Here is a 25,795-nt window from a genome sequence, read left to right on the forward strand (position 1 = left end):
GATTTGATTGCAATGAGCTTCTCCAATAAAACTCTAGTAACATCCTAGTGGATGACAATTTCCAGCTGTTCGTTCTTTCTTTCTTTCTTTCTTTCTTTCTTTCTTTCTTTCTTTCTTCTCCTCCTCCTCCTCCTCCTCCTCCTCCTCCTCCTCCTCCTCCTCCTCCTCCTCCTTCTTTTGACTCTGCATATGAAACATAGAATGTATAAAATATGAATGTGAAAATGTATATACCTTAATCTAGTAAACCGGAGAAGTGATGTCTTATCGATTGTAGTATGTATTCTCTTACAGAAACATTCTCTTCTTGTTTATATAGCAGGTATTGTATTGCTCTTATTGTATGTATAATTTATAATAACATTTTTAAAAAGAAGAAGATGAAGAACCACCAGGATATAGGGCAAGGATGGCCCTTAAGGCCCATCAGTTAACCCATGGATAGCAGACTGATCACAGCCTTCCCAACTATGGTGATCTGCATTATCTTTCTATTTAATTTATAGTCATTATTTCCAAATTTGCACCTACACATCTAAAGTTAGCACATGCAAATTTTATGCAAATCTCTCCCTCTTTTGTCCGCTTTTTGGGCAATATGTCAGTGGCTACCCTAATGGCATGGCATACCGAATGTTTGTGTTTCCTCCACAGTGGACATTGAAGTTGACAATGAAGAAAGTAGCGCTGCTGAAAGTGAAGAAGGTAAGGATCCTCAAAGTAACTCTAGGGTGAACAGGTTCAGTTCTGTAAGCCTTCTTAAAGACATAAAAACGAGGTAGGAGGGATAACAGGTCAGTTCCTCGTACACAATTATTCATGTTGCAAAAGAACAGAGAGGCCTTCATACATAAAAGATTCTGTCATCTCATTTTGGTGTGGTACTTAACAAATACTGGAGCAATCAATTATTTCAATTTAGTGCTTTGAAATACTGTGTTAAAGGAATGTCCTGCTTGTGGGTTTCCTGTAGGCATCTGTGAGAACAGAATACTGGACTAGATAGACCTTTGGAGTTGGATCCAATGTTTGTTTATCTTAAACCCCATTCATATCAATGGGTCTACTTTAAGTAGGATTAACATTAAATACAGCCCTTGGTCTGATCCAACAGGTATCTTTTTCTGTTTTTAAATCTGATAGTTCTGATCCCTATAGTGGTGGTGGTAGTGAATGGGTCGAAGCCCAATAATCAGCCCAGGTGCTTTCTTCTGTCACTTAATAGGTGATATTACCTTTTACCTTTGAGAATATTGACCACATCTTAGGCAAATGTGCAGCTTTCTGCTGTGCTTACTGTTCCTTGGATGGAGGCCAAAGTTATGATAATGCTCTGCTTTGGATTTCCCAACTCAGCGGTCCCTCTTTGATACAATTGAACATTGTGCTGAAATTATGTCACCATACTCTAGAGGAAAACATTGACCTGGGACATTCCAATGCTATTATAAAAGACTTGGCATGTAGGTAATTGTACTAGTCTCTAATGTCACATAAAAGTGACATGCTCTAAAACAAGGTAGGCAATGTGTACATAGTACACAGTACCTGACCCCCAAGACTGTATCCCAGAAAACTACCACCTTTTATTTTTATTATTTTTAAAATAAAATACAAAAGAAAAGGGGAAAAAAAGAAAGGAAAAATGTGGGCACATAGAATATGTAGATTTCAATGCATGTATATGAAATGTACACAATTATATATGAAAATACAGATTTCTGAGAACTATACATAAACTTCAACAAAAGCAGGCCATATATTCAAATACGTATCCATTCTCAGGTGGTGCCTGTATGACACCCGTTCAAATGATGAAAGTGTTGTAAGGCCTTAAATCCATTGCATTAGAGGAGGTGAGTGTTTATCCTTCCAATATTACAATATCCCCTTGGAGGCCCGATTGGCACCAACACTGATTGCATTTTGACACCAAGTAAAAAATTGGCTTTTTAACAAAGCCTTTGATGGTTAAACTCGCTGGCACATTTTTTTAACTGCATCTATTGCTTTTAAATTATATATTGTTTTAACTTGGATTATGGTTTATTTTGTTTTTAACTGTGTATATTTATTGTTTTATACTGTATGTTTTTATCTGTACGCCGCCCTGAGATCTTAGTGATATAGGGCGGGATTTAAATATTTTAATTAAATAAATAAAATATCAGCCTTTTAGCTGTCAAAAAGGCACAGAGAATCCATTTGCTCTGGACATGTCTTAATTTCCAGGAAGCAGATAGATAATTTAAAAGAGCATGCACATCAGCAAAAGTTAAGAAGTGTTCCAATACAAAATTTATCCATATAACAACCTCCTCCCCAAAAGGACTAAGTAATGGACATTGACAAAACACATGCTTAAAAGAAACACCTCCAACAATTAGCTGACTTAGAGCTTTGCTAGATCTACCTGAAAATCTGAGCATGTGGAGCGGCCAGCCCGCGCTACAAGTAGTGCAGGCTGTCGCTCCTATCCACATGTCAGACGCGATGGGCTGCAGGAAAGCCCCATCACGTCCGCCATTTTGTTTTACTGTTTAAAGGGCCGGGTACACAGGAGCGCACAACGACCAAGGTAAGGTGGGGTTTTTTTAATAAAAAGGGTTCCCCAATTCCCCCCGCAATCTCCGCTTCCCCCCTGCGATCTCCCCCCGATCTCTCCCCCTGCCCCGATGGGCCCAGTGCTCCTGCAGAGCACTGCACCCCATCTGCTGCTTTTCCTGGCTACTCGCGAGTAATTGCGATAGCTGGGGAAAGCGGCGGACCGGTCTACACACCCGCGGTCTCGGGCTCAGCCCGAGACTGCACGAAATACCAGGCCGCAAGCGGTGCCTGTTATCCCGGGCCAAGGGAGGTTTACCCTTGCCTGAGCCCGGGATTCCCTGTGCGTCATCTGGATGCACAGGGGCGGAGCCGGGGCTCGCACCAGGCTAACCCATCGTCTAGCAAGGCCCTGAGACAAACCTTATTAAAACCTTATTTTTGTTGTTGCTACTTTTGTATAGGATCCTTTCTCCTGGAGCACAAAGTGGAATATTAGCCTCATAATAGCCTTGTGAAGCATGTTAGGCTGTTGCTTATGCAAGGTCACTTGTTATGGTTCATAGCTAAGTAGGGATCAAGGCAGGACCAGCCAAGACATTATGACAATATAGTGTCCTCCTCCCTATCTCATGTACAGGAGTTGGCTGGAGTGACAGTTGAAACTTACTTAACCCTTGTGATGGGATAATGTCCTCCACCACACCTGAGGATAGTTTAGGGGCTCCAGGACAGGTTATGTGTCCTAGACACCTCTGTTCTCCATCAGAAGTGAACAGCTGGGAAGATCAGGAGGCTGCTACTGCTGCCCCCCAATATCAGCCACCTGAGGTGATTGCCTCCCTCTGCCTAATGGTAGGGCTGGCCCTGAGTTGGGGCCTACATTTCTTACTTCCATGGTCAAAAATTTGGCCATTGCACCATGACTGGCTGGATCCTCTTTTGTCCTGGTCAGAGATTAATTCATCATGTTTACCTTGAAATGATGAAAACAAACAATAATTTTGTGTGGGCTGGGTGGGTTGCATGGGGGCAGGAGAAAAGGTTGCCTTTATCCAGAGTGAACAGATTCTTGTTCTCTTTTCTGATTATGAAGAGGAAGAATCTCAGCAGAAGAAAGGAACATCAAATAGAAAGAATAGAGCACAGGAAGGGGATGAGGATGAAGAAGAAGTGACTGCTGCAGAACGTAGGCGAAGGTACAAGAGACGTCGGATGAATGAAGATGAAAATGAAGGCAGTGGATCTGATGGAGAAGCCTGCAAAAACAGGAAGAACAGAGTAAATCAGAGGAGCAGGGATGGGTCCAGTGAAGAAGATGATGATGATTCTGGGTCCAGACGAAGCAGGAGAAAGGGGAAGAAAAAGAGAAAAGGATCAAGGTAATGCACTCAGATTCTTTAGATCTCTTGAAAGGCAATGATTGCTTCTTTTTGTTATAAGCTCTGCTAATGTGCTAGCTGAAATTAGTATTTATTTATTTATTTATTTATTACATTTCTATACCACCCAATAGCCGAAGCTCTCTGGCGGTTCACAACAATTAAAACCATAGTAAGACAACCAACAGGTTAAAAGCACAAATACAAAATTCAATATAAAAAAGCATAAGACATTTATTGTGCGCTTGTCATTTCCTAATCATGGTAGTTTACAGGTTCTCTAGACCAGTGGTCTTCATCCGGTTGGTTGTGACCCAATAGTGGGTTGCAAGATCAGTCCAGATGGGTCGTGGCAAAGCTATTGCTGTCATGTTGTGCATGGAGAAAATTGTGAAAGTGGGTCCCATGTTTCAGGTTGGGAGGCCGAGGTGGGTTTTGGGTCTAGACCAGTTGAAAACCACTGCTTTAGACAGTGTCATGACCTTCCAGTTTTGCTTCTGTGTCTAACCAACACTTTTACTGAGATTTTCTTTGGAGCAGGGAAAATATGGCATTTCATTGTGAAAGTGAAAGGAAGAGCAATTTCCTGTTCTGTTTTTGTGCTATTCCTTTATACCATAGTGCCACCTAGAGGTAGTGGAAAAGCAGGAAAGGAAACACTCCTCATGTTGTGATCAGATCTCAGTTCTGTGACAAAACTGAAGTAGATGCAGCCAATTAACAGTCTTGTGTAGAAAAGCTCTATGACTCCTTGAGCTCTGAAGACCAGTTCTACAAAATTTCTTCACTCATAAAAATGGACTATTTCCAAGAGAGCTCTATAGTCCCATTTAGGTCAAGGTATTTGGCGTTTAGAAGATGCATGAATGGCAGGGTGTTCATGTGTCCTCCTTTAAAGAAGACAGTCCTCTATTCGAAGGTGTCCTCTTCACTGTCCATTTTAAATCTAAAGTATGATTAGAAAGCAGAGCTGGAGCCTTGAAGTTGTTCATGTCCACAGTTATCTCCTGGACAGCAGGCTAATCAGACACACAAGTTACTTGGCTACAGAATTCCCCACTTGGGTTAGATGTCTTGTATTTCAGGAATGATGCTATTTAACTTGTTAATGATCAAGAGGTGAGTGGACTGGAGACTGCTTTTAGGCTCCCAATTGAGAGTTGCACCAAAATCTCCATAGAAAGTCACACCTCAATGCTGTGGCATTTCAGGTTCAAATTACACTTGACATTAAAGGTATCTTTGATACCAATGGGAAAAATGGCTTCAGAGGAGGGATTTTCCTCAGCACCATAGCAGGGGAGGAAAAGGTTAAATAAATTGCCCCTCCATGCCTACTCTGATTCCATTCATTAACTAGGTTCAGATGCCACAACAAACTACAATGGGTGAAATAAGCCACAATGGCTTATTTAACCCTTCATGGGTTTTTATGTCACCTTGTTGGGAATTTTTTTAACCCATGATGGCTTATTAAGCCAAAATTACCCACTCTGATCATCAATGGTCTGCAGAGTGGGTTATTTAACCCATCATGGGTTATTGTGTTGTGTGGCAACTACAGTGGGTTATTTGGTCGCCTACAGAGTCGCTTGGCAAATGCAGCAGGACAGGGGGCTCAAATTATGCACTGTAGTTTAATAAGCTATAGTGGGTAGCTTATTTGTCTGATCATTTGGGGAACGTTGGTAGCTTATTTTAAAAATAAGCTACTGTGAGTAGCTTATTAACCCATCATAGCTTAAAGTGACTTCTGAACGTGGCCATTATGAGCTTGTCCCCCAGCTGATGCAGTTTGCTTTAAACACACACACACCCATACCTTGCACAGTTTATGCAATGACACCTTTAACATCAAGGGGGTCTCCAGTAGAGTGCTGTGCTCCTGTTGATTCCACTGCAGTGCTCAACACTTGCATGACAGAGATTTAGCATGTCTGGGAGCAACTGGAAATGAGCAGAAATGAGCCAAAGCATGCATTTCTGGAATAGGACGGATCAGTGGAGCTCCCCTGTACCGATCCAGAAATGAGTGCTTCTGCTCATTTTAGGGCTTCCTCTAAGAAGCGTTAAATCTCCGTTGCACAAGTAGTGGGTCCCACCCATGCAACAGAATCATCCGGAGGAGCTGCTTGCAGAACAAAATTAGCGGGGGTGTCACAGAAGCGGTGGGGGGCACAGAGCCCCATTGGATACTGCCCCATGTCTAGTTTGGTCCTGCAAGAAGACTCAGCTCTAATTAGTATGGCCAAAAAAGAGGCAATGCTTCACCAGACCTTCAGAAAGACTTGGACTGGGCAGCCCTTCAAACAGAGGACACCTTCAGCTAGACAAATGTCTTCCGACAACCCTTTAAATAGAGGACTGTCCTGTGTAAAGTAGGAGACTTGGCTATCCTAGCTCTAATGGAAGTGTAAAAGATGGATCTAAATGTCATGAATTATGTTCTCTGGGGTTGTGAAGGCCTGAGATTTAAAAAAGGAGAGTGAGAACTCTCGTTAAATGAAGAACCTCTAGCATCCCCAAACATAACTTTTGATTTTATCTGAAGATTATTATTATTTTTATTAAAGGTATCAAAGTACTGTTGAGTTGCTTCTAGAAACATGGCCTCCTTAGAATTAGTGAGGTAGCTAATGAGATTGTAGGCTTTCCCTGACCTGGTTTTTTAGACAACCAAAATATTATCGCTAAGATAAGATCTGTGGGATGCTGAAAAACTTTCATCACCAGTTTTTCTCTCCCTCCAGAAAGTATGTCTGAAAATGACACCTTGAAGCCTAAAATGATAATACAGTTAAAAGGATGAGAAGAAAAGCTTAGAAATGGATTATGGAACAGACAGCTTTATATAGAATAGAAATGTGCATTTTTAAGGACAGCCCAAACAGAGAATAGAGAAAGATCCAGGCATTGATCAGCACTACAGCAGTGATTCAGAGATTGCTCCAGCAAAGTTGATGAAACTCTTTTGTGAATCTGTGTAGACCTGTTTCAATAAAGACTACTTTTCCATTTTAAAGAATAGTGGTACTATTCTATTGTGGCCTGGAATGCCTTTTACCAGCTTTGACTGGTTCTCCAATTACAACCCAATCTGGAGGTGGGGGGGGGGGCAAGCCTAGCTTCAGTCACCCATGTATGGATGACATCTCAGCTGGACTACTGCAGTACTCTTTACATGTGGCTGCCTTTAAAAACTATTCAGAAATTACGAGTGGTCCAGAATAGAGCCACCAGGATGCTGCTAAGAAGAAGGTGGTCAGCTCATATTATACCAATCCTACATCAACCATACTGTTTTATCAATCTGTTTCCATGCTCAGTTTTAAGTGCTGGCACCCTAACATAGACTGAATGAGGTGGTTACCTCAGGCAGCAGATGCTGGGAGGTCACAGCAAGGTGTTGCAGGAGAGAGCTGTGGGCCATATGGCCTGCCTTGCACCTGCTAAGCTTGCCTGCTGCCTTCAGGTGTGGTGAAGGATGCTGACCCATTGCCAAGATTGAAGAAAGGCTCAAGTGCCAGTCTAGTTGACTTTTGTATATGGAATGGAAGGGGTGCCGTCTTGTCCTTCACTTTAGGAAGCAAAATGTCTTGGGCTGGGAACTGGGTCTTCTGAACGACCATTCACAGCCTTATGAACTCGTTAGAGCTATGAGATTGGTTTTGGAGACTCTGCTCTCTGGCCTATCATTAGTTAATTGGCAGATACCAAGCACAGGTCTTTTCAGTGGTGGCATTAAAACTGCGGAACTCCCCCTCTGGGGAAATCCAACAGGCCAGCTTTAGGCATAGTGTGAAGACCATTCGGTTCCTCAATGATTTCTTGGAGTAAATCTTACTCAAGTCTATGTGGACCCTTAGATTCTGTTTGTTATTTAATTGAAGCATTTTGCCCTGTTCTCGATTCCTTAAGATTACATTTGTTTCATTATGGATATCCATCCCCGTTTTCTACTCCTTTCCTTTAACCATATTTTCGCTGTTGCCTGCAGTGGCAGAATGAACTGGTGACCATCATTTCCTTTTCCCAGAATGCCCCAGACATTGCATCATTCCGGGGCATTCTGAGAACACACCCAGTGCCCAGAATGACCAAAAGAGCGGAATGCCTGGTATGTTCGGGGGGTAGGGGGGATGGTGGCTGTATGTGTCTTTTATGCTCTTCATGGTTTTAATTTTTGCGAACCGCCCAGAGAGCTTCGGCTATTGGGCGGTATAAAAATGTAATAAATAAATAAATAAATAAATGACCATCACATTCACCTCCTGCTGCCACTGTTAGAGAGAGCTAAGCCACTCCCACCTTTGAATGATATGAATGGGACTCCTTTGTTCCTGTGTATTCATGTTGCAGCAAATGAATCTCTTGTGGTCAGGGTTTTTACTCATTCTGAAATGGAGCTTCAGAAGGATTAGAATAGAACAGCTTTCTTGTTCCTTCTTGATAGGGAGAGGATGCTAAGATAACATAACATAACATAATACTATATGAACCCCATTGGATGTCTGGTAGCTTCTGGGCATATCTTAAAGCAGGCTTGTAGATCCTCAGGCCCACGGGCCAAATCCATCCTGCCTGGGGTCCCATTTTGGTCCTCAGGGGGAGTGGATGGTTCCCCTCCCCACCCCTTTCCCCCAACCACTGATTTTGGTGGTGTCCAGGCTTTTGTGCACTTTCCCCATTCTAAGGGGATGAAATGCTTCACCTAAGGCCTAGTTACTGGCATTAACAGCTTTAAGCTACCATATCCTGGCATTTTTGGTTCTGCCCACCACTGGGATGATGCCCATGAGAACATCTCTGAAATTGAATTATGCCCTTGGGCCAAAAGCAGTTCAGCATCCTGGTTTAAAGTCTTGAAAGCCAAATGCAAGTTCAGCTAGCTCTAGGGAGTACCTCTCAGAACATCACACACACACACACTGATTGACTAGGGAAGACCTTATCATCAGATGGGCTTATGAATCCTGTGGGATTCCTTCCTACCTGGAGCCCTCGGATGACTGACATTGTTTAGATTTAATAGCTGGCTGAGAAGGTTTAAAATATGTCCTTTGAATTTCAGCTGATCTTGGGTTTCAGGATAACTCTCCAGGTTTATGCTTTATTATTCTTTGCGAGCCACATTGGCATTTTTGCAATAGAAACTGCAATGCTGAAAACACTATGCATATTCTAAGAAAAGCAGAATATCAGTTAATACATTTTAACACCCCCCCCCAACAAGTTCAGTTATATTATCCAAGTTTAGACTGCATCAGGGTGACTCAGGTTTCACAAGCAGAAGCTGCAAGTTATGAGGATATTGTACTATATTATATAGTAAGTTTATTTAAAGGTTAATAAAGCATACATGTTTCTAGGGAAAACAACAATAATCAGCTACTCCATCAGCCACGCTCCCATATCCTTTTCACCCCCTTTCCCCCCCTTAAAGCTCTGATTCCAGTTCAGAAGATGAGCTTACAGAGGAGGAACTGGCCAAGTTGAAGGAAGCACTAGAAGAGAAAAAGAAGCTGATCACCACTTTACGAACCAAGCCCTGGAATATGAAAAAGAAACTGCAAGTCTTGAGGTATGATCTTGTTCATGCAATAAGTAACATGTAATAAGTCGTAAGTAGGGTGTGTTCCCACATGCACACACATCTCTTGGACTTGTGGCTACTTGATTATTCAGCACTTGTTCACTCACTGAAAAGCACTGTGTTGGACGTGATCACAGGTTCTGCTGCTGGTGATTGACCTGTGGTGATTCATTCATACATGCACCCAAGCCATTGCTTGCACTACTTACATGTGGACGTGCCCTTAGAGAAAATCGGCGCCTCCATGTGGGAGTTGTCTATAAAGCTGCCATGATCAGAGCAGTTGCCAAAGCCCAGTTTTTGAGTCACAGTGATCATACAAATCATAGCAGTCCTGTTCACAATTCCTGCACGGAGGTGCTGGTTCTCATCAATGGTGTCTCCATGTGAATTCTGCTAAGACATGAGCCTTGTGGTGGCCCTGCACATTGATATAGATGCTATATTTGTATCTGAAGAGATGGCTCATATATAATCTGATATCTGTACCTTATGACCATTAATCATATATTACTTACATATTATCAATGAATCAATTAAATACATAAATAAATAGATCACCCTTCATCACATGATTCAAATATCATTTACAATCATCAGCATCCATCATTGTCACCATCATCATCTACAATAAATAACAATTGATGTATTGATTTATATATTTATTACATTTCTGTGCTGCCCAATAGCCAAAACTTTCTTGTTATATAAAATAACAATAAAAAGTCAAAGCTGAAAACAAAAATGCAGAATAATTGAACTCAACCCAGTGTGTCACCACCAAAATGCCCTCCTTTCTGTCACCACCATTCCTTGTGGCCGAGGCACCCAGGGTGCAGCCTTCATATTATACACATAGGTAATACACATAGGGAGGGTCCATGACTTAGTGGTAGAGCACCTGTGTTGCATACAGAAGGTCCCAGGTTCAATCCCCAGGTTCAATCTCCAGGTAGGGCTGGAAAAAGTCCTGCTGAAACCCTAGAGAACTACTGCCTGTCAATGTCAACAATGGACCAATGGTCTAACTCAGTATATAAGGAAGCTTCCTATGTTCCTATGTACATAGACATTTCTTCTCTCTCAGGTTATGGCTAACCCAGGCTCAGGAATAAGAGCATTTTATGTGTTATTTGATAGACCTTTTCTAACTTGGGGAAAGTAAACATGGTGTCTTACTGATTCTTTACATCTTTGGCCCTATATATCAGTCTAAGGACTGGTTCACACTTGCATGGAACATTCATCATACCTGACATCCTTTCAAACACATGTGTTGGATGGGGTTGGCTACTGCTACGAAAGCTCAATTAACAATAAAGCAGAGAGTCCTTCAGGTTCCACAGGTCTTGTGGATTTTGCTTCAATGAAAAATGAAGCCAGTTCATACATTCAGCTCTGAGTGGGAAACTGTTGAAAACTCTAGGGTAGCAAATGCATGGGTGAGCCAGCTCAGAGTAATTGGTTAAAAAATCTTTAGCCCCTGTAATTATGAGCAGAAAGCCAGAAAAGGCCCTAAAACAAGAATAGGGACTCAGAAGTAAGTCCCATTAAGTTCAGTGTGGCTTATTCCTAGTTAAGTAGATATAGGATTGCTGCCTAGGGTGGGTAGTCTTGTGTTTATTAATGTAGGAACAAGGCCACACGGATGCTGTATTTAAATGAACAAATTGTTTACATCCCCCCAGGACTGCACTCCTGTCTCACTTCTCATGGAGCTGCAACCTGGCAAGGACTGAGTTTTTGGCATTTTAAGAACCCAATCTTTTTAAAGAGTCGACTTGGAGGAGTCCAACCTGATCAATATTAACACCACATTTCTCTTTAATGAGGTTGGAGCTGGTGCCTGGAACCATCTTGACCTGTTACTGAAAAGTTGAGCAATCCATCGGCTTCCTCTTCTTCAGCAGCCACCTTTTACGTTCAGTAATTCATCCCCCTCCTTTTGCCAGCTCGAAACAGGCCAACGACAGTGCAACTAGCACTTTGGGAGCTGCAACCCCACACCCACCATGAATTATTAAGCCAGGCCATTTAAGAACAATAATACCCATGCTCATGAAACATTGATGCCCCTTACGTTGGTAATTAGATTAATGTTTCTTTGAATTTAATAAAGCTCTCACAGGTTAGCAAAGAGGCAACACTTTGGCCTAACTTGTGTTATAGATAATTTACCTATAACACATGATCTGACTGGTTACAAAACCCAGTTTTGTATTTCCTGTGTTTTTGACACTTTCTCATCTTTGAGTAAGGACGTCCAAGGTTTGGTTTTTTCGTTATCAGAATTGCTTGGTAAAAAGACAGGCAGTTTTGGATAATGTCTAGCTTGTATATTGTGCTACATTCAACTTCATGTATGTTCAGATGGCATCCTTAGACAGCTGCTGGGGCCTTGGTGTTCTGCCATGGTCCACCGCTACCTTAACTCCTCCAGCCCACTGGGTCCCTTACGCCATGCAGCTTGGGGCTTCCCTTTTAACTCCCTATAAAGCCCCTTATAGAACATTGCCCTGATACCTTGTGGGAAAATAAAATAGCCAGCTGCTACAGGGCCTGTCATTTAAATTTCCCATAGTGTCTCAGAGCGACACTACATGGGTGCATTGTGGGAAGTTAAAATGGTGACTCCAAAAACTTGTCACCATCTCCAGGTAGGCTGGAGGGGGCAAACCAACATGGTGGTGGTGAGGCATACTAGAGGCAGTGGAGGCTAGTGGCTCCAATCTCAGCGGGGCATTTAATCTGCTCTGGGTTTCATTCACCTTGGATAGCTCCTTTAGACTTCTGACTGGTTCTGATTGAAACCTGGAGCAGATTTACTGCCCCACTGACACCAGAGCCACCAGCCTCTACTGACTAGAGGGCCTTCAGCCCTGGTACCCTTCAAATCTGGATACACTAGGTTGGATTCAGACTTAGCCATACATAGCCTTTAAAACTCCATTGATTTCAGTGGGTCTACTCTAAATACTAGGGGTGTGCACGGACCCCCCCCGATCTGCTTCTCTTCCAGATCTGCAATTTGTGCATCAGGCCGCTTCGCTCCGCCCCGCTCCGCCTATAGTCTGCTCCGCTCTGCTGCGGAGCTCCGGATCTGGATCGGAGCTCCGCTTTCCCCCCCCATAGGCTTGCATTGAAATCCAAAAAAGTCTACAACTTTTTTTCTGTTATAGTTAGAAACCTCAAGTTTGGCACCATGACACCTCATGGATGTATACACACACATGCCAAGACTCAAGCCAATCCCATCATCCCCTGATTTTTGGGGAATTTATGAAAATCGGACACCCCATTTTCAGACATGGACTGTTCTCCGACAATTTGACAGATAAAAAAATTTGAAGTGGGCACCCTCACAGATGCCATCTAGATCCACAATCATGCCAAGTTTCAAGCAAATCCCATCATCCCCTGATTTTTGGCGGGGCTTTAACCTCTAACGCACCACCCATAACCCCAATTCACACCCCTTTCGATATCTCCGTCAATTTTCATGTTAGAAACCTCAAACTTGGCACCATGATAGATTATCCATGGATACACATGCATGCTGAGACTCAAGCCAATCCCATCATCCCCTGAGTTTTGGGGAATTTATGAAAATCGGACACCCCATTTTCAGACATGGACTGTTCTCTGACATTTTGACAGATAAAAAAATGGAAGCAGGCACCCTCACAGATGCCATCTAGATCCACATTCATGCCATGTTTCAAGCAAATCCCATCATCCCCTGATTTTTGGCGGGGCTTAAACCTTTTAACTCACCCCAAATCAAGTCCCATGCTAGAACTATGTCAATTTTCATGTTAGAAACCTCAAACCCGGCACCATGATAGATTATCTATGGATACACAGGCATGCCGAGACTCAAGCCAATCCCATCATCCTCTGATTTTTGGGGAATTTATGAAAATCGGACACCCCAGTATCTCAGGGATTTAAAGCTGCAGACAGGTCAATGGGGCCATTTCAAAGGAAATCCCAACATGCCATGAATTGGGGAGTAGAGGTAAAACTATATGAATCTTCTTCCACACTTGAAAAATTGATTTGGAACTTCCAAAAGTCTAAGTGAGCGCAGGAAGGACTTAACCCCTGAGTCAAAGCAAGACACACACAAACCATCCCTGCGAGGCGGGCAGGGGAGGAGGGAGGGAAGGCAGGCAGGCAGCAGACATTTCTGGGGGCATAAAGAAGTGAGCCAAGGATAGTTTCAAAGCCAGTAATGCAAACCATCCCTGTGAGGTGGGAGCAGCACAGAGAGATGCCTTTTCTGACTGCACTGTGATCACAGCCATTACTAAACAACAAAATAATAATGTTAATAGCAGTACTAATTAATATTAATAGCAACAATAACAACAACAACAACAATAAGGAGTTGAACCACAATGAAAGCCTGCCTGACTTCACTGAAGAGAAAAAGCCAGGAGAGCTTGGGCTATGGGGTGTAAATAATATAAAATGGAATAAATAAATACATAAATAAATAAAGGAGGGATGGAATTAAAAGCAGCAGTGTTGCTGAATAAACAAAAAGAAGAATTTTTTAAAAAAAGGCTATATCTGTCTTTTACCAGTAAGAGGGAGGTGGACGTGCCCAGGGGGAGGGGGAAATAATGCCAGTTTGACTGTCCCTGTCTAAGAAGCAAACTTACACTTCAACTCATGATAGGCATTGCTTCTCCACTGGTTACTCTTTGGAGGGCTCTGATGACCCTCCAAGGGTGGGAGAGTTTGTGCACTGGGCACGTCCACATGCCCTAGGGGACCTCATCCCCTTGCACCACATCTATTCAGTTGTTCACCAAGGTTAGGGTGGGTAGCAGTGCTGTGTTTCCTATCTGTCATTTATTTGCTTAGTATATGATTTCAGGTTGTGTTTGTGCATTTGGTGGGGCTACTGTTTTAAAAAACACTGGGAAAAGTCCATTCAGACTAAGAAAGAGAAGTTCCCAGTATCCCAAATATCCCGTTTTGCCTATCCCCTCCTCCAACTTTGGGATCATGTGATCATGACTGGGAGTTGACTCTGCCCCATAGCACTTCAAAAAGGTAAATCTCCCGGGTTTTTTACCCAATTTTTTAAAAAAATTCTAGCAAGCGAACTGCACCACGCAGAGAGCTGAGAGTAGGCTCAAAATGACCCCCAGCCACGACTCTCTAAGCACAAGAAATTTCAGAAAGATAGCTTTAAAAACAACACAGTTATCCCCTATTCTTTTCTGCAATGCAATCCTATGGGCGAAATTTTTCAAAATGGTGATCGGAGCGCTCCGCGAAAAAAGAAGCACTCCGCCTATGGGTGCTTCTCTTTGCCTTGCTTCTAAGGGTCCGCGGTCCGCTTCTACTCCACCTCTGGGCAAGGCAGAGCAGGCCAATTCGCTACTGATTCTCCGATTCTAATCGGAGTGGAGCACATGCCTACTAAATACAACTAAGGGTAGTATCCAATGGTAGTCCTACATCGAGTAGAGACATTGAAGTAGGACTACCATGGGATATTGCCCTAAGTCTGGATCTAACCCACTATCTCAACAGTCCTTAAGAACAAACACACATGCCCCACACACACGCACACACGCACAGGCACGCACAGGTTTGGCAGCTACTTCAAAGACAGGGAGTGAAGCCTAAATGTCATCTTTATGGATTTTCTTAAGCAGAGAAGTGTTATTGGTTTAGCCAATAAGAATGTTAAACTCACTGAACTGGAATGATTAGGACTAATGCCATGATTCTTTCCTGTTGAGGGCTGTTTACTCTGCTGCAGTTTGGGAACTAAATGTGACTGCAGCATCCCCGAATCTAGGCCCCCATGGGTTGGGGATTTAAAGTGGAAAATGCCCTGGGAATATCTCTTGTGCGCAGATCAGAGTCAGCTTGTATTCCTATATGGGCAAAAAGCAGAGTTAATATGATTCACACAAACAAAGTCGATGCCATATAAAATCAGTCTGTATCGAGGGGAGGCAACTTGAGGTGAAGCACTCTGCAGTAGTTGCTTGATTGCTGCAGCAGCACAGAAGACTCTGTTTCAATTAGCTCATTGAACATGAGAGCATGTGGGCTTTTTGCATCATTACCCACTGGCCATCTTCTGAGATATTTTACTCTAGCAGCAGAGTTGCTTTTCATATATTTTGTTTAAAAGATCCCTGTTGTAAAACCAAATGCTTACTGAGATGTTTCCTGAAATCCTTCTTAAATAACCTATTTGAATTTATCATGCAAATATTCCATGGGTGCTGTGGATGAATAGCACCCCATGGATGATAACGCCCAAATGAATAGTACCCAAATATTGATGGAGAATATTTGTGCTTGATTGTGATAGCAGCCAATGAAACAACAGCTCCTCCTCCTCCTCCTCCTCCTCATTGATATTGACTATTTTGAATTGCTGTGGCATTCTGTTATTTTATTTTCCTTTGATCTTCCTGATGCTACTTTTCCTGTGATGTCACACCTACCTGCTGTAGCAGGGGTAGGTAAGATGGTGCTTGCAGGCACCAGCGTGCCTCCAGACATGGAAGTCCTACCCTTTCCACTTAAAAAAAATTCCACACTTTTTAAATGAGTAACTGGGATCACTTCAAAGCAAAGTGAGATCCATCAGCCACTGCCATCTTTATTTCCCATGAATGCCATAAATGTTTTTCGACTTTTCAGCAGAAGAGACAATCAGAGAAAGCTTGCTTTCAGGATAAACCCACAAGTCCCCCTTTGGTTTTTATATTTCAGAGAAGCTCAACGGTTTGTGGAAAAATTTGAAGGAGCTCTTGGCAAAGGCAAAGGGAAGCAGTGGTATGCATTTAAAGTGATGATGATGAAAGTAAGGCTCATTGCATTATTTCTGTGGAATAGCTCAATAGCTATACTGTAAGTCAGCCCCTCCTTTCCAAATGTTAGAAATGTAGTAAATAAAAATAAATAAATACCTGTTCTAAAATGAATGGTTTCACTCTCATTTGGATCACATTTACTTGTCCTAAACACACACTCACGCACATGCCTGCACACCGATTTTCTCGGTGTGTCACTTCTGCCAATGCTGCAAAACACCATTTTAGTTTTATATTAAACATTAAATACATTTGTGTTCTCATACTGTAGCATGAAAAAGTAATAAATACAAGAAATCTGAGTGCTCAAGTGCTGATTGGAGTCAGCGGAGCATAGAACACCACATGGGCATTCAGAATAATGACAAATGGCAAAGAAATGAAAGTATTAAACTCCGATGATGCTTAGGAAAATCACATTGCAGGAAATCCACATAGTGGCAGGTTGGTTCTCATTTAAATCACTGGGATGAAATGTTTCACTGTGCCCTTAGAGATGCAGTCCTCAGCACACTTCCCCGAAGTCTGCAGGCTAGAAGCATTATAAAAATAATAAATACGTAAACAGTTCTTGGTGAACCACTTGGTTAAGATGTGTGGGATGGGCCATGATGCAGGTCTTTCTGCTTTGATTGAGTTCAAGCACAACTCAAAGTGCTTCAGTTGATGAAGGATATAGATGGGGAATAGTTAGGGTGACCATATTTGGGAAACCAAAAAAGAGGACACCTAGTGTGTGTGTGGGGAAGCAGCTTTCTGAGTCCTGCAGAAAGTACGTTATTCCCCCGCCACCTTAAAGAACCCGATTGGAGTGGAGGAGGAGAAAGGATTTCATTCTGCACCACCACCATCCACTCCAATTGGGGCCTTTTCTATAATGTCCACGAATGACCCACTTTCCCCTTTAAGACCTCAATTGGAGCTCAGGGTGGGGGAATGATGTGCCTCAAGAAAGCATGTCATTCCCTCCTGCCATGCTAATGGCAGCCTTAAAGGGGAAGGTGTGTCATTCCAGGACATTATTGAAAATTATAGAAAATCCCCCCTGCCACCATGGAAAGAACAAAAACCAGGACAAATCCAGGGAAATCCTGACAGTTGGTCACCCTAGGAATAGTGGAAGCAAGAAAACCTTCTGCTTCATGTCTCCCCCATATCATCTAACTTAGCATTTTGTTGTGGTGGTGGTGGTTTACAATATTTATATACCGCTCAATTATCTAACACAGATTCCGGAGCGGTGAACATAGGTATAAACAATAAAAGAAGATAAAAAAGCAAATTAAAATTATTCAATTTAAAAACAAAGGAACCAGAGAAACAGTGGCTAGTCAGTTGAGGAAGGCTTCTCGAAACAGAGTTGTTTTCAGGAAGTGCTGGAAGCAGCCTACTGTTGATGCCTGCTTAACCTCGAGGGGCAGGGAGTTCCACAGAGAAGGGGCCACTACACTAAAGGCTCTTCTCCCGGTGGATTCCAATCAGGCCACAGGTCCACGTGGAACCATCAGGAGCATGCCTTCTGATGACCTCAGTGATCAGGCAGGATGGTAAGGGAGAAGGCGCTCTCTCAGGTATTTCTTAGCAAGAAAATGCACAATATGGCAATGGTTAGTGCAAGGGTGGGGAATCTCAGACCCAGAGGCCAAACCTGGCCCTCCCAGATTTGCCAGAGGGCCACATGGCCCCTTTCCCTGCCCCCAACCCCCACCCCTGCCCCCAACCACTGATCACTTGGTTGTTTCCCTGCCTTTCTGCAATTCCCCCCCACCATTTGAAATGCCCCTCCTGCTGCTTTGTTACTGGCAGTACAAGGGAGCTATAAACTAAAATGTGTTGATATGTTTCTGTCTTCAGTCCCGGCCACCACTAGAATGGCCCCACCCCCACCCCGGGAGACTCTCCAAAATGAAAGTTAGACTGTAATATGTTCCCCACCTCTGGGTGATTAGTGTATCTGCTTGCTAGTAAAGATGGGGAAATGCTATTTTGAATGAGACAGAAAAGTGCAGAGACAGAAGACATACAATACTTGTATTTCCTGTACCCTCAGTTTCAACATCCCTTCCAAAACCATACTTATGAACTAGATTGCATGTAGATTTATGGATATTTTGCAAATAGAGATATTGTACAAGCAGAGGGTTAAACTCTTCTACAGCTGAAAGTGTTTTTCTTGGCTTTCCTCATTGTCCTATTTAACTTTGGTCATTTCTCTTTCAGAAATGGGTGAAATTTCAACGTGATTTTGAGAATTTTAGGACAGCCTGCATCCCCTGGGAAATGAAAATAAAAGAAATTGAAAGTAAGTGATTGCGGGGGACAGGACAGGGTGTTGTTGTTGTTTTTAAAAAGAAATAATTGGTATGTTGCTGGGAATCATGACTGAATGAAAAAGGCAGAGTTCCAAGAAAATGTTCACCATATGTCACCCCTAATATTGAGGAAGCTGCCTTATACTGAATCAGACCATCAAGTTTGGTACTGGATGCACTGGCTGGCAGCATCTCTCCAGGGTTTCAACATGAGCCCTCCCAGGGATTGAATCTAGTATCTTTTGGGTGGAAAGCATCTTCACTTCTATTGTCCTTCCCAATTAGATGGCCTTCTACAAATCCATCTTAGTTAGTTACTAAATAGAATCTTCAATAGCTATAATTTTAGATGCCCAAAAGAGTACAAGATGCAGAAGCCAACATAGTGCAATGAGGACAGTTAAGTTTTTATTGTCAAGACCTCAGATCGAATTCTTGCTCAGCCATGATGCTCACTGAATAATCTTGGGAAGCTTACTGCCTCTCACTTGGTTGAGACTGGATTTCTTCTTTTTTAATGGAACTGGGGAAGAGGATTGGGACAGGAAGACAAAGGAAAAAGTGTGTTCACATCAAGCCTCACTTGTAAGTAGGCAGACTATGTGAGACTGTAGAATATCTGATTACATGAGGGCAGAATCCAACATGGCTGTTACACAAGTGGCCTCTCCCACTGATTCCATTGCTCAAGTGGGAGCCATCAATTGTGCAATGGAGATTTAACACTTCCTATAGGAAGCCCCAAAATGAGCGGAAACTCTGGTTCCTGGATTGGGACAGGTTGGCAGAACTCCCTTATGCAAGCTCTGCTGACCTGCCCCATTCCAGAAATGAATGTTTCCACTCGTTTCCAGTTGCTCCTGAAAGCTCCAAGAGCATCATCACACCAGCAATTTAGTGCACTCTCGCCATGCCTGGTGTGCAGATTTGCAGCATGGTACTCGCATGACGCCATGCCTGTCCTGCTGACACCCCACCTCTTCCCCAGCCTTTTCCATATTTTCCTAGAACACCTAAAGTCTGGATTATTTTCCCTAAGTCCGTTTTCCTTTGTTGGGGGCATGTGCTGAGAGGGGAGCCTTGCTGTTGGCTTGAATGGATTGCATCAGGTCCTGGCAGGGAAAAGCGATCTCTCCCAGCAGCTGGCTCCAAGCCTCAATAGAAAACACAAACCTTTCATCCCAGGCTCGAAAGCATTTTTTTAAAATTGTACAATGCCCAAATCTCTGCAGAGACAGGATTGTACTCCCTCGATGCCCCCAAAGAGCCAGATTAAAGGGTCATTCCATTTTGCTGGGCAGAAAGGTGGTCTCATCTGACAGGACCTGTCTTGTTAAAGGGGGGAGGGAGGAGCAACTAATGAACTGGAGGGAGAAAGAGAAGGGGTGGGGTGGAGTGGAAGACCAAACAAGCAAAAAAGCATCAGAGGTAAAAAAAAACGCGAAGACAAAGCAGGGGGGTTGGGGAATTACGTGTGATGGAGCCCTAAATCTCCGTAGTGCAAGTAGAACAGAAGCAGCAGGGTTGCAATGGAATAGGTGGTGGTGCAGCTCCCCATTGGATAGTGGCCCAAGGTGTGGAAGTTATGGAAAGTGCCTTAACTTGCAGTTGCTTTCTGAAGCATGAATAAATTTGTAAGTGGCTTAATTATTCTCGTAAACCAAACTTTTGTTAAATACAAATACACTGCCGTCAAGGATGGTGGAAAACCTTTGTAATTATATATATATATATATATATATATATATATATATATATATCATAGCAATGTAAGAAATAATTAGTACCTTCCCATAGTTTTAGCAGATCAGATAGTTGGTAATATATAGTTATGGGGAAGAAAAGGTTAAACAGTGATATATGGTATGTTAAGTAAGCAAAAATATTCTGTGTCCTTTTGCTTCTTCTTATTGAACTATGAGAACAATAAAGAATGATTCACTTGCCCTTTCATTTGACTTCATAGGTCATTTTGGCTCTTCGGTTGCATCCTATTTCATATTTTTGCGCTGGATGTATGGAATAAATGTAATTTTGTTTGGACTGACCTTTGGTCTCATCATGGTGCCTGAGGTGAGGATGACTCAGTTAATAGGCCCAGCCTGCTTTGTTATTTCACTGTTGGCTTGAATGTCATACAGCAGGGATGGGGAATGTCTGTCCTGTTGGCCTAACATGGCCTGTGGGAATCTCAATCCAGCCCACCAGCTTCCCTGCCTTATCTCCAAACTCTGATTGGAGGTAAGGCAATTTCCTTGCTCTCTTGCCCATGTTGCGTTTGGGCTGTTTAAAAGCCACCAATGTGGCCAATAGAGGCTTTTAAAAAGGCTAATAGAAGCAAGGGGGGCATTTTCCAGGAGGTTGTGTGTGCTGGAGAGGGAAGGGCTAACCCTCCCCTCCCCAACACTGTGAATTTAAATTCTAAAATGTAAAAAACAAAGAGGGGGGAGGAATTGCCCTTCCCCTGCTGAAATCATACATTTAAAGAAAGCCTCCATTGGTGTTTTAGACTGGTTGAAATGATTTCACTACAAAGAAAATTATTTCCAGGCCAAGCTGCAACACTGACATTTAGTAGGATTTAAATGATGATAGAAACCCCTTGCTGGCCTTCATGTATTTTGCTTTTATAGTGGTAATTAATTATATCACACCTTTAATGCACAATGTTCCCACAATCCTTTATCTTGTTCATTGATGCAACATATATTCCATCTGTCCCAGTTTACCATGTTACTCACTGTAGCTGCTGAGATAGATTTTGAGGTGTTGACAACGGTCTGGTTTTCATATCATGACTACCCATGGGTTGTTTCAACCACAGCTAATCTTGAATGAGCAGCAATGATCAAGTGTGCTGGCTTCTGCCCACCCCTGCTGAGCTGACTGTGACATCCAAACCCGGAATTGTGGGTTGTTGGGGAAAAGACAAGCTAGAGTTGTAACCATGGGTTACAACTCTGGGTTCTCTCTCCCCCAACAACCCAGCATACCTAGTTTGGACAGCATGATCAACAACCCAGGGATAGGGCAGGCCTAGGTTGTTTAGCTCTGCTTGGTTTCAGCAGGAGTAATCAGGTGGTGAGAAGCTCCCACTCATTCAAAAATCCCCATGGTTTAAACCACTTTGAGTACCATTCTCCTGGTAGAAAGATGGGGTACAAATCAAATAAATTAATTAATAAACAACCCATGAGTAATTTTGATCATGTGCAGACTCGGTCAACATCTTGTAGAATACTTATACTTTTCTAGGGCACTTTTAACCCAAAGTAACAACAATCCCTTGGCTTTTAAATCAGGGCAGGGCAGGCTATTGCAGGTTAACTCAGCAGTACAGAAGGTAATGTATAGCTTTTAGCAATATTGGCAGTGAGAGTTGGAGTGTTATGAGCTTCTCTGTATTTTTATCTGTGAAATGTTGGGGGGCATAACAGACCTAAGCTGTGAGGTATAATTTCCATTCTACAGTATGGAATTGAGGCTAAGAGATAAAGCAACATGTCCGAGGCACTTTGTCCTTGCCAAAACCCTATCCAAGGCTATAGTGAGATATGAATCCAGGCCTTAAGCCTACACTCAAGAGCCTTCCTTCACTACTGCATGGAAACATGGGTTAGAATCAAGGACGTAGAAAGGTCAACCTCACCATGTGACCTGTTGCTGCAGATGACCAGCAACTGACCTGGACTCTGCCAGTGTGCTGTAAGTATCAAAGCAGCCATTCTTCAATGACATGTCAAATGAATCCATCCTTAAACCTGCTTGAAACAAATGTGGTTTGCAAGATTCTCAGTAAATTCCCCCCCATGCAAAATCAATAGTCCAAGATGCAAAAGTCTGCATATTTGAGATCTCAGTGACTCGACAGACTAATGATTTTTGTAGGCTCTAATTTCGCATATAAATAATTTCAATATCAAGTTTAATGTTAAATCAGCAGAAGGAAAACAATAAAACATTTCCGAGCGAGCTTGAAAGCATATTTTGCCCTGAACATTGCATATTGGCCTTTCGTTTGTTGAGGTTGTGTTTAACGTTTTTAACGCTTTGCCCTACGTTTGAATACAGGCACTGATGGGGAAACCGTATGGGACTTTAGCCAGAAAAACTGTGCCAAGAGCAGAGGAAGCAACTGCTATGAACTTTGCTACTTTGTATGACTTTAGTGTAAGTATGCACCGTGTTTTGTTTTGTTTGTTTGCTTTACTTTGCAAGGGGGGTCCAGATGAGACATTTATCACACCCATACACACCCACACCCACACCCTCGCCTCATTCATTGAATTTTATGGCAGGTCCCAATGACATTGTTGTCTTTCACTCATAAACCTCCAGTGTTACCCCATCACTTCTTCCATCGTTTTTTCTTACTAGGAAAAAAAGAGAGGCAAGGGGTGGAGATAGAACAGCTGGATAGCTATGCTATTCTTCTGATTGGTAGTGCTAGGAGCCCTCCATCTGCACCCTAAAATGTTGATTTCAGTCCTCAGCAATTCGTTGCTCAAGTTCACTCATTTAGTATGGAGCACTTAAGTAGATAAAATGAAAAGATATACACTCCCACTCATGTTGTGAAAAGAGATGAAACCCTAAACCCTTATGTTGACTTGCCACTGGGATTTCTGACACGCACAAGATGGAAAGTAGCTCAACAAATTATTCTGTGTGCTTCTGAGCAGCTGCCATGTTGCCTTATATTTATTGAGTTGATGTGTCATAAAGCAGACCCCCAAGGGCCGCCATGTTGAGCCGTTCTGAGCCAATTTCATGATGTACAAAAACATTGTAGGTGGCTTTGGTTCAGTGGAGCTGTGCTGCAGGAAGAATTTGCCCCTCTGTGTCTATATGAAATAACAAGCCTGAAAACTGGCAGTGGCAAGAGAGTGAAAGCCAGATAAATGAGGAGATAGAGCAACTATCATGTCTTCTTCTTCTTCTTCTTCTTCTTCTTCTTCTTCTTCTTCTTCTTCTTCTTCTTCTTCTTCTTCTTCTTCTTCTTCTTCTTCTTCTTCTTCTTCTTCTCCTCCTCCTCCTCCTCCTCCCCCTCCTCCTCCTCCTCCTCCTCCTCCCCCCCTTAGCGGTCAAGGATATTGTTCACAACAACAACTACTGTGGGATTTACAGTAAGTTACTTACCAGGATGTGCTAAATTACTGTGGGAACTTCCTGCAGTAGTTTAAGGTGCTGTGGGGAGCATTTTCCTGCAGGACATGTGCAACCACATTTCCTGTAAACTCTCCAGTAAATACTTGCTGCAACCTGTTTTACATGAAAAGCAGGATGGAAACCAGTGTGCTCTGAGCTGCAAAAGAACTAAGTGTTTGCTTCTGTCCATACCCCCCACTGGGATTTAGAATGGGGAGGCAGCTACTTACACATATTGCTACCTGCTGCTTGTACAGGTTGGCAAAAGAGAAAGCAGGCCACACTCAAGGATAGAACTGGGGAACCTTTACTTCTGTACACAGCTGCCCCATGTAGTGAGAACTGTAGCTGGAATATCTTCCTAGAAGTCAAACATTCCTAGGTTCTGGATTGGCCCCAACGGACCAGGCTGGTCAATGACAAGAAAGGCAATAAAATACTTTCGGTTTGGTAGGGAATTTACCTGAGTAACAATATCTTCCTGGCTCTGGTGTGGTTGTGTGTGTGTGTGTATCTTGGTTGTGGTTCCAGGCCTTCATCTCTTGGCTTACTTCTGAAAGCTAGCTTTGGTTCCAACTTGATGCTTTCACTGCTAGGTCAAATAGCAAAGGGGACTTGCTTTAGTTGTTGGGAAAAGTCTCTCAGCAGCCAATTCAGGTAAAAGTGATCAGTGCCATAGCCTCTAGTGTGTGCCCTCACTAAGCTTCCAAACATACAGCTTCCTAGTTTTTTCATCTACCACTTGAAAACATGCCTAAATGTTCTGTAAAGGAAAACATTGCCTAATGTAATATTAGCAAAAAGGTCATTGTGTGTTTCTCTTCAGGTTGTGCCCAAGGCAAGCACCCCTATTACCCCTACCTTAGTTGCACTATTGAAATCTAGATGTTTGCGAAAGATGAGGAGGAGTGCAAGTAAGCATCCAGCAATCTTGTATAAAACTGGAGATGTTTCCAAGGATGTGTGTGTTGGTGTGTAGGAGCAACAGGTTATATATCTGAGGTTCTTCATTCCTAACTATTGTTTCATAATAGAGCTTGGACACTCCGGTAAAAATGTCTTTATACAAAACAGATATACAGGATCAACAATCATATCCATATTTTTGAGAGTCCCACCCTGTCCCTGAGGATAAGACATAAACTGCTGTCAAATAAGTATCATTAATTTTCCTAGGAATTCAGAATTCAGTAGATTACGAATTCAGTAGATTCATCTGTGGTTAATAAAGTCAAGTAGGGTGCTTTATTCATAGTCATCAAATATGTTGCTAGTGGAAGGTTGTTTCTGTGGTACAATATTTCTTTAATAATCGAAATCCTTCAATGTAATTTTTAACATCTGATCAAGTCAACCTACAATGCAGCCATAATAGCCCAAGACTTGGTATACTCACAAGTTTGACTATGGCTCAGTCCTATCTTGGCAACCCTGGGATTAAGCCCATTTGAGAACAATGCAATTTACAAGTAAACTATTTTAGGATTGCTCTGTAAGTAGTGTAAACTCATCTCAGTTTTATGTGACAGTGGATTGAGGTGGCAAGAGAGCTCTTGTTGAGGATAGTGAGGCTTCTAAACTTCTCCTCATCTGAGCTTAGTCCTTGGAAATTGATGTTCCAACTTTGGGGCAGATGTTCAGGGCTTCTTCACTCAGCAGAAAAACCAGAAAGGTGTCTAAACACAGCAGGGCTGGCATTTCAAATTTTGAAGTAAGTGAAGCAATACATATTACCATCTAAAGAGCACCTCCTTCCCCCATAAGACCACTCAGTCTGGAGAGAAGGGCATCACAGCATGACATCCAGGGTTTAAAATTATCTAACTGCACTACTGGTTTTGCTTTTGAAGTGGAACCAATGCACTAGGAATTCTTAATTCTTCTTCTTCTTCTTCATAGTAGTAGTAGTAGTAGTAGTAGTAGTAATAATATTTCCATTTTTAATAGTGTGTAAAACAGGCA

The 25,795-nt window shown here is 42.6% G+C and overlaps 1 protein-coding gene across 1 annotated transcript in view; it reads left to right on the forward strand.

Moving 5' to 3' along the window:
• TMC1 (transmembrane channel like 1) overlaps positions 1–25,795 on the forward strand; it is a 126,920-nt gene that overhangs the window by 65,042 nt on the left and 36,083 nt on the right. The window contains exons 2-8 of the mRNA XM_063128759.1: positions 655–705; positions 3,641–3,926; positions 9,370–9,507; positions 16,273–16,363; positions 18,594–18,675; positions 20,652–20,758; positions 22,757–22,855. Of these exons, the coding sequence (XP_062984829.1) occupies positions 655–705; positions 3,641–3,926; positions 9,370–9,507; positions 16,273–16,363; positions 18,594–18,675; positions 20,652–20,758; positions 22,757–22,855 (854 nt within the window). The remainder of the gene's footprint in view (positions 1–654; positions 706–3,640; positions 3,927–9,369; positions 9,508–16,272; positions 16,364–18,593; positions 18,676–20,651; positions 20,759–22,756; positions 22,856–25,795) is intronic.

Source organism: Elgaria multicarinata, chromosome 6, assembly GCF_023053635.1.
Source record: "Elgaria multicarinata webbii isolate HBS135686 ecotype San Diego chromosome 6, rElgMul1.1.pri, whole genome shotgun sequence".
Lineage (NCBI taxonomy): Eukaryota > Metazoa > Chordata > Lepidosauria > Squamata > Anguidae > Elgaria > Elgaria multicarinata.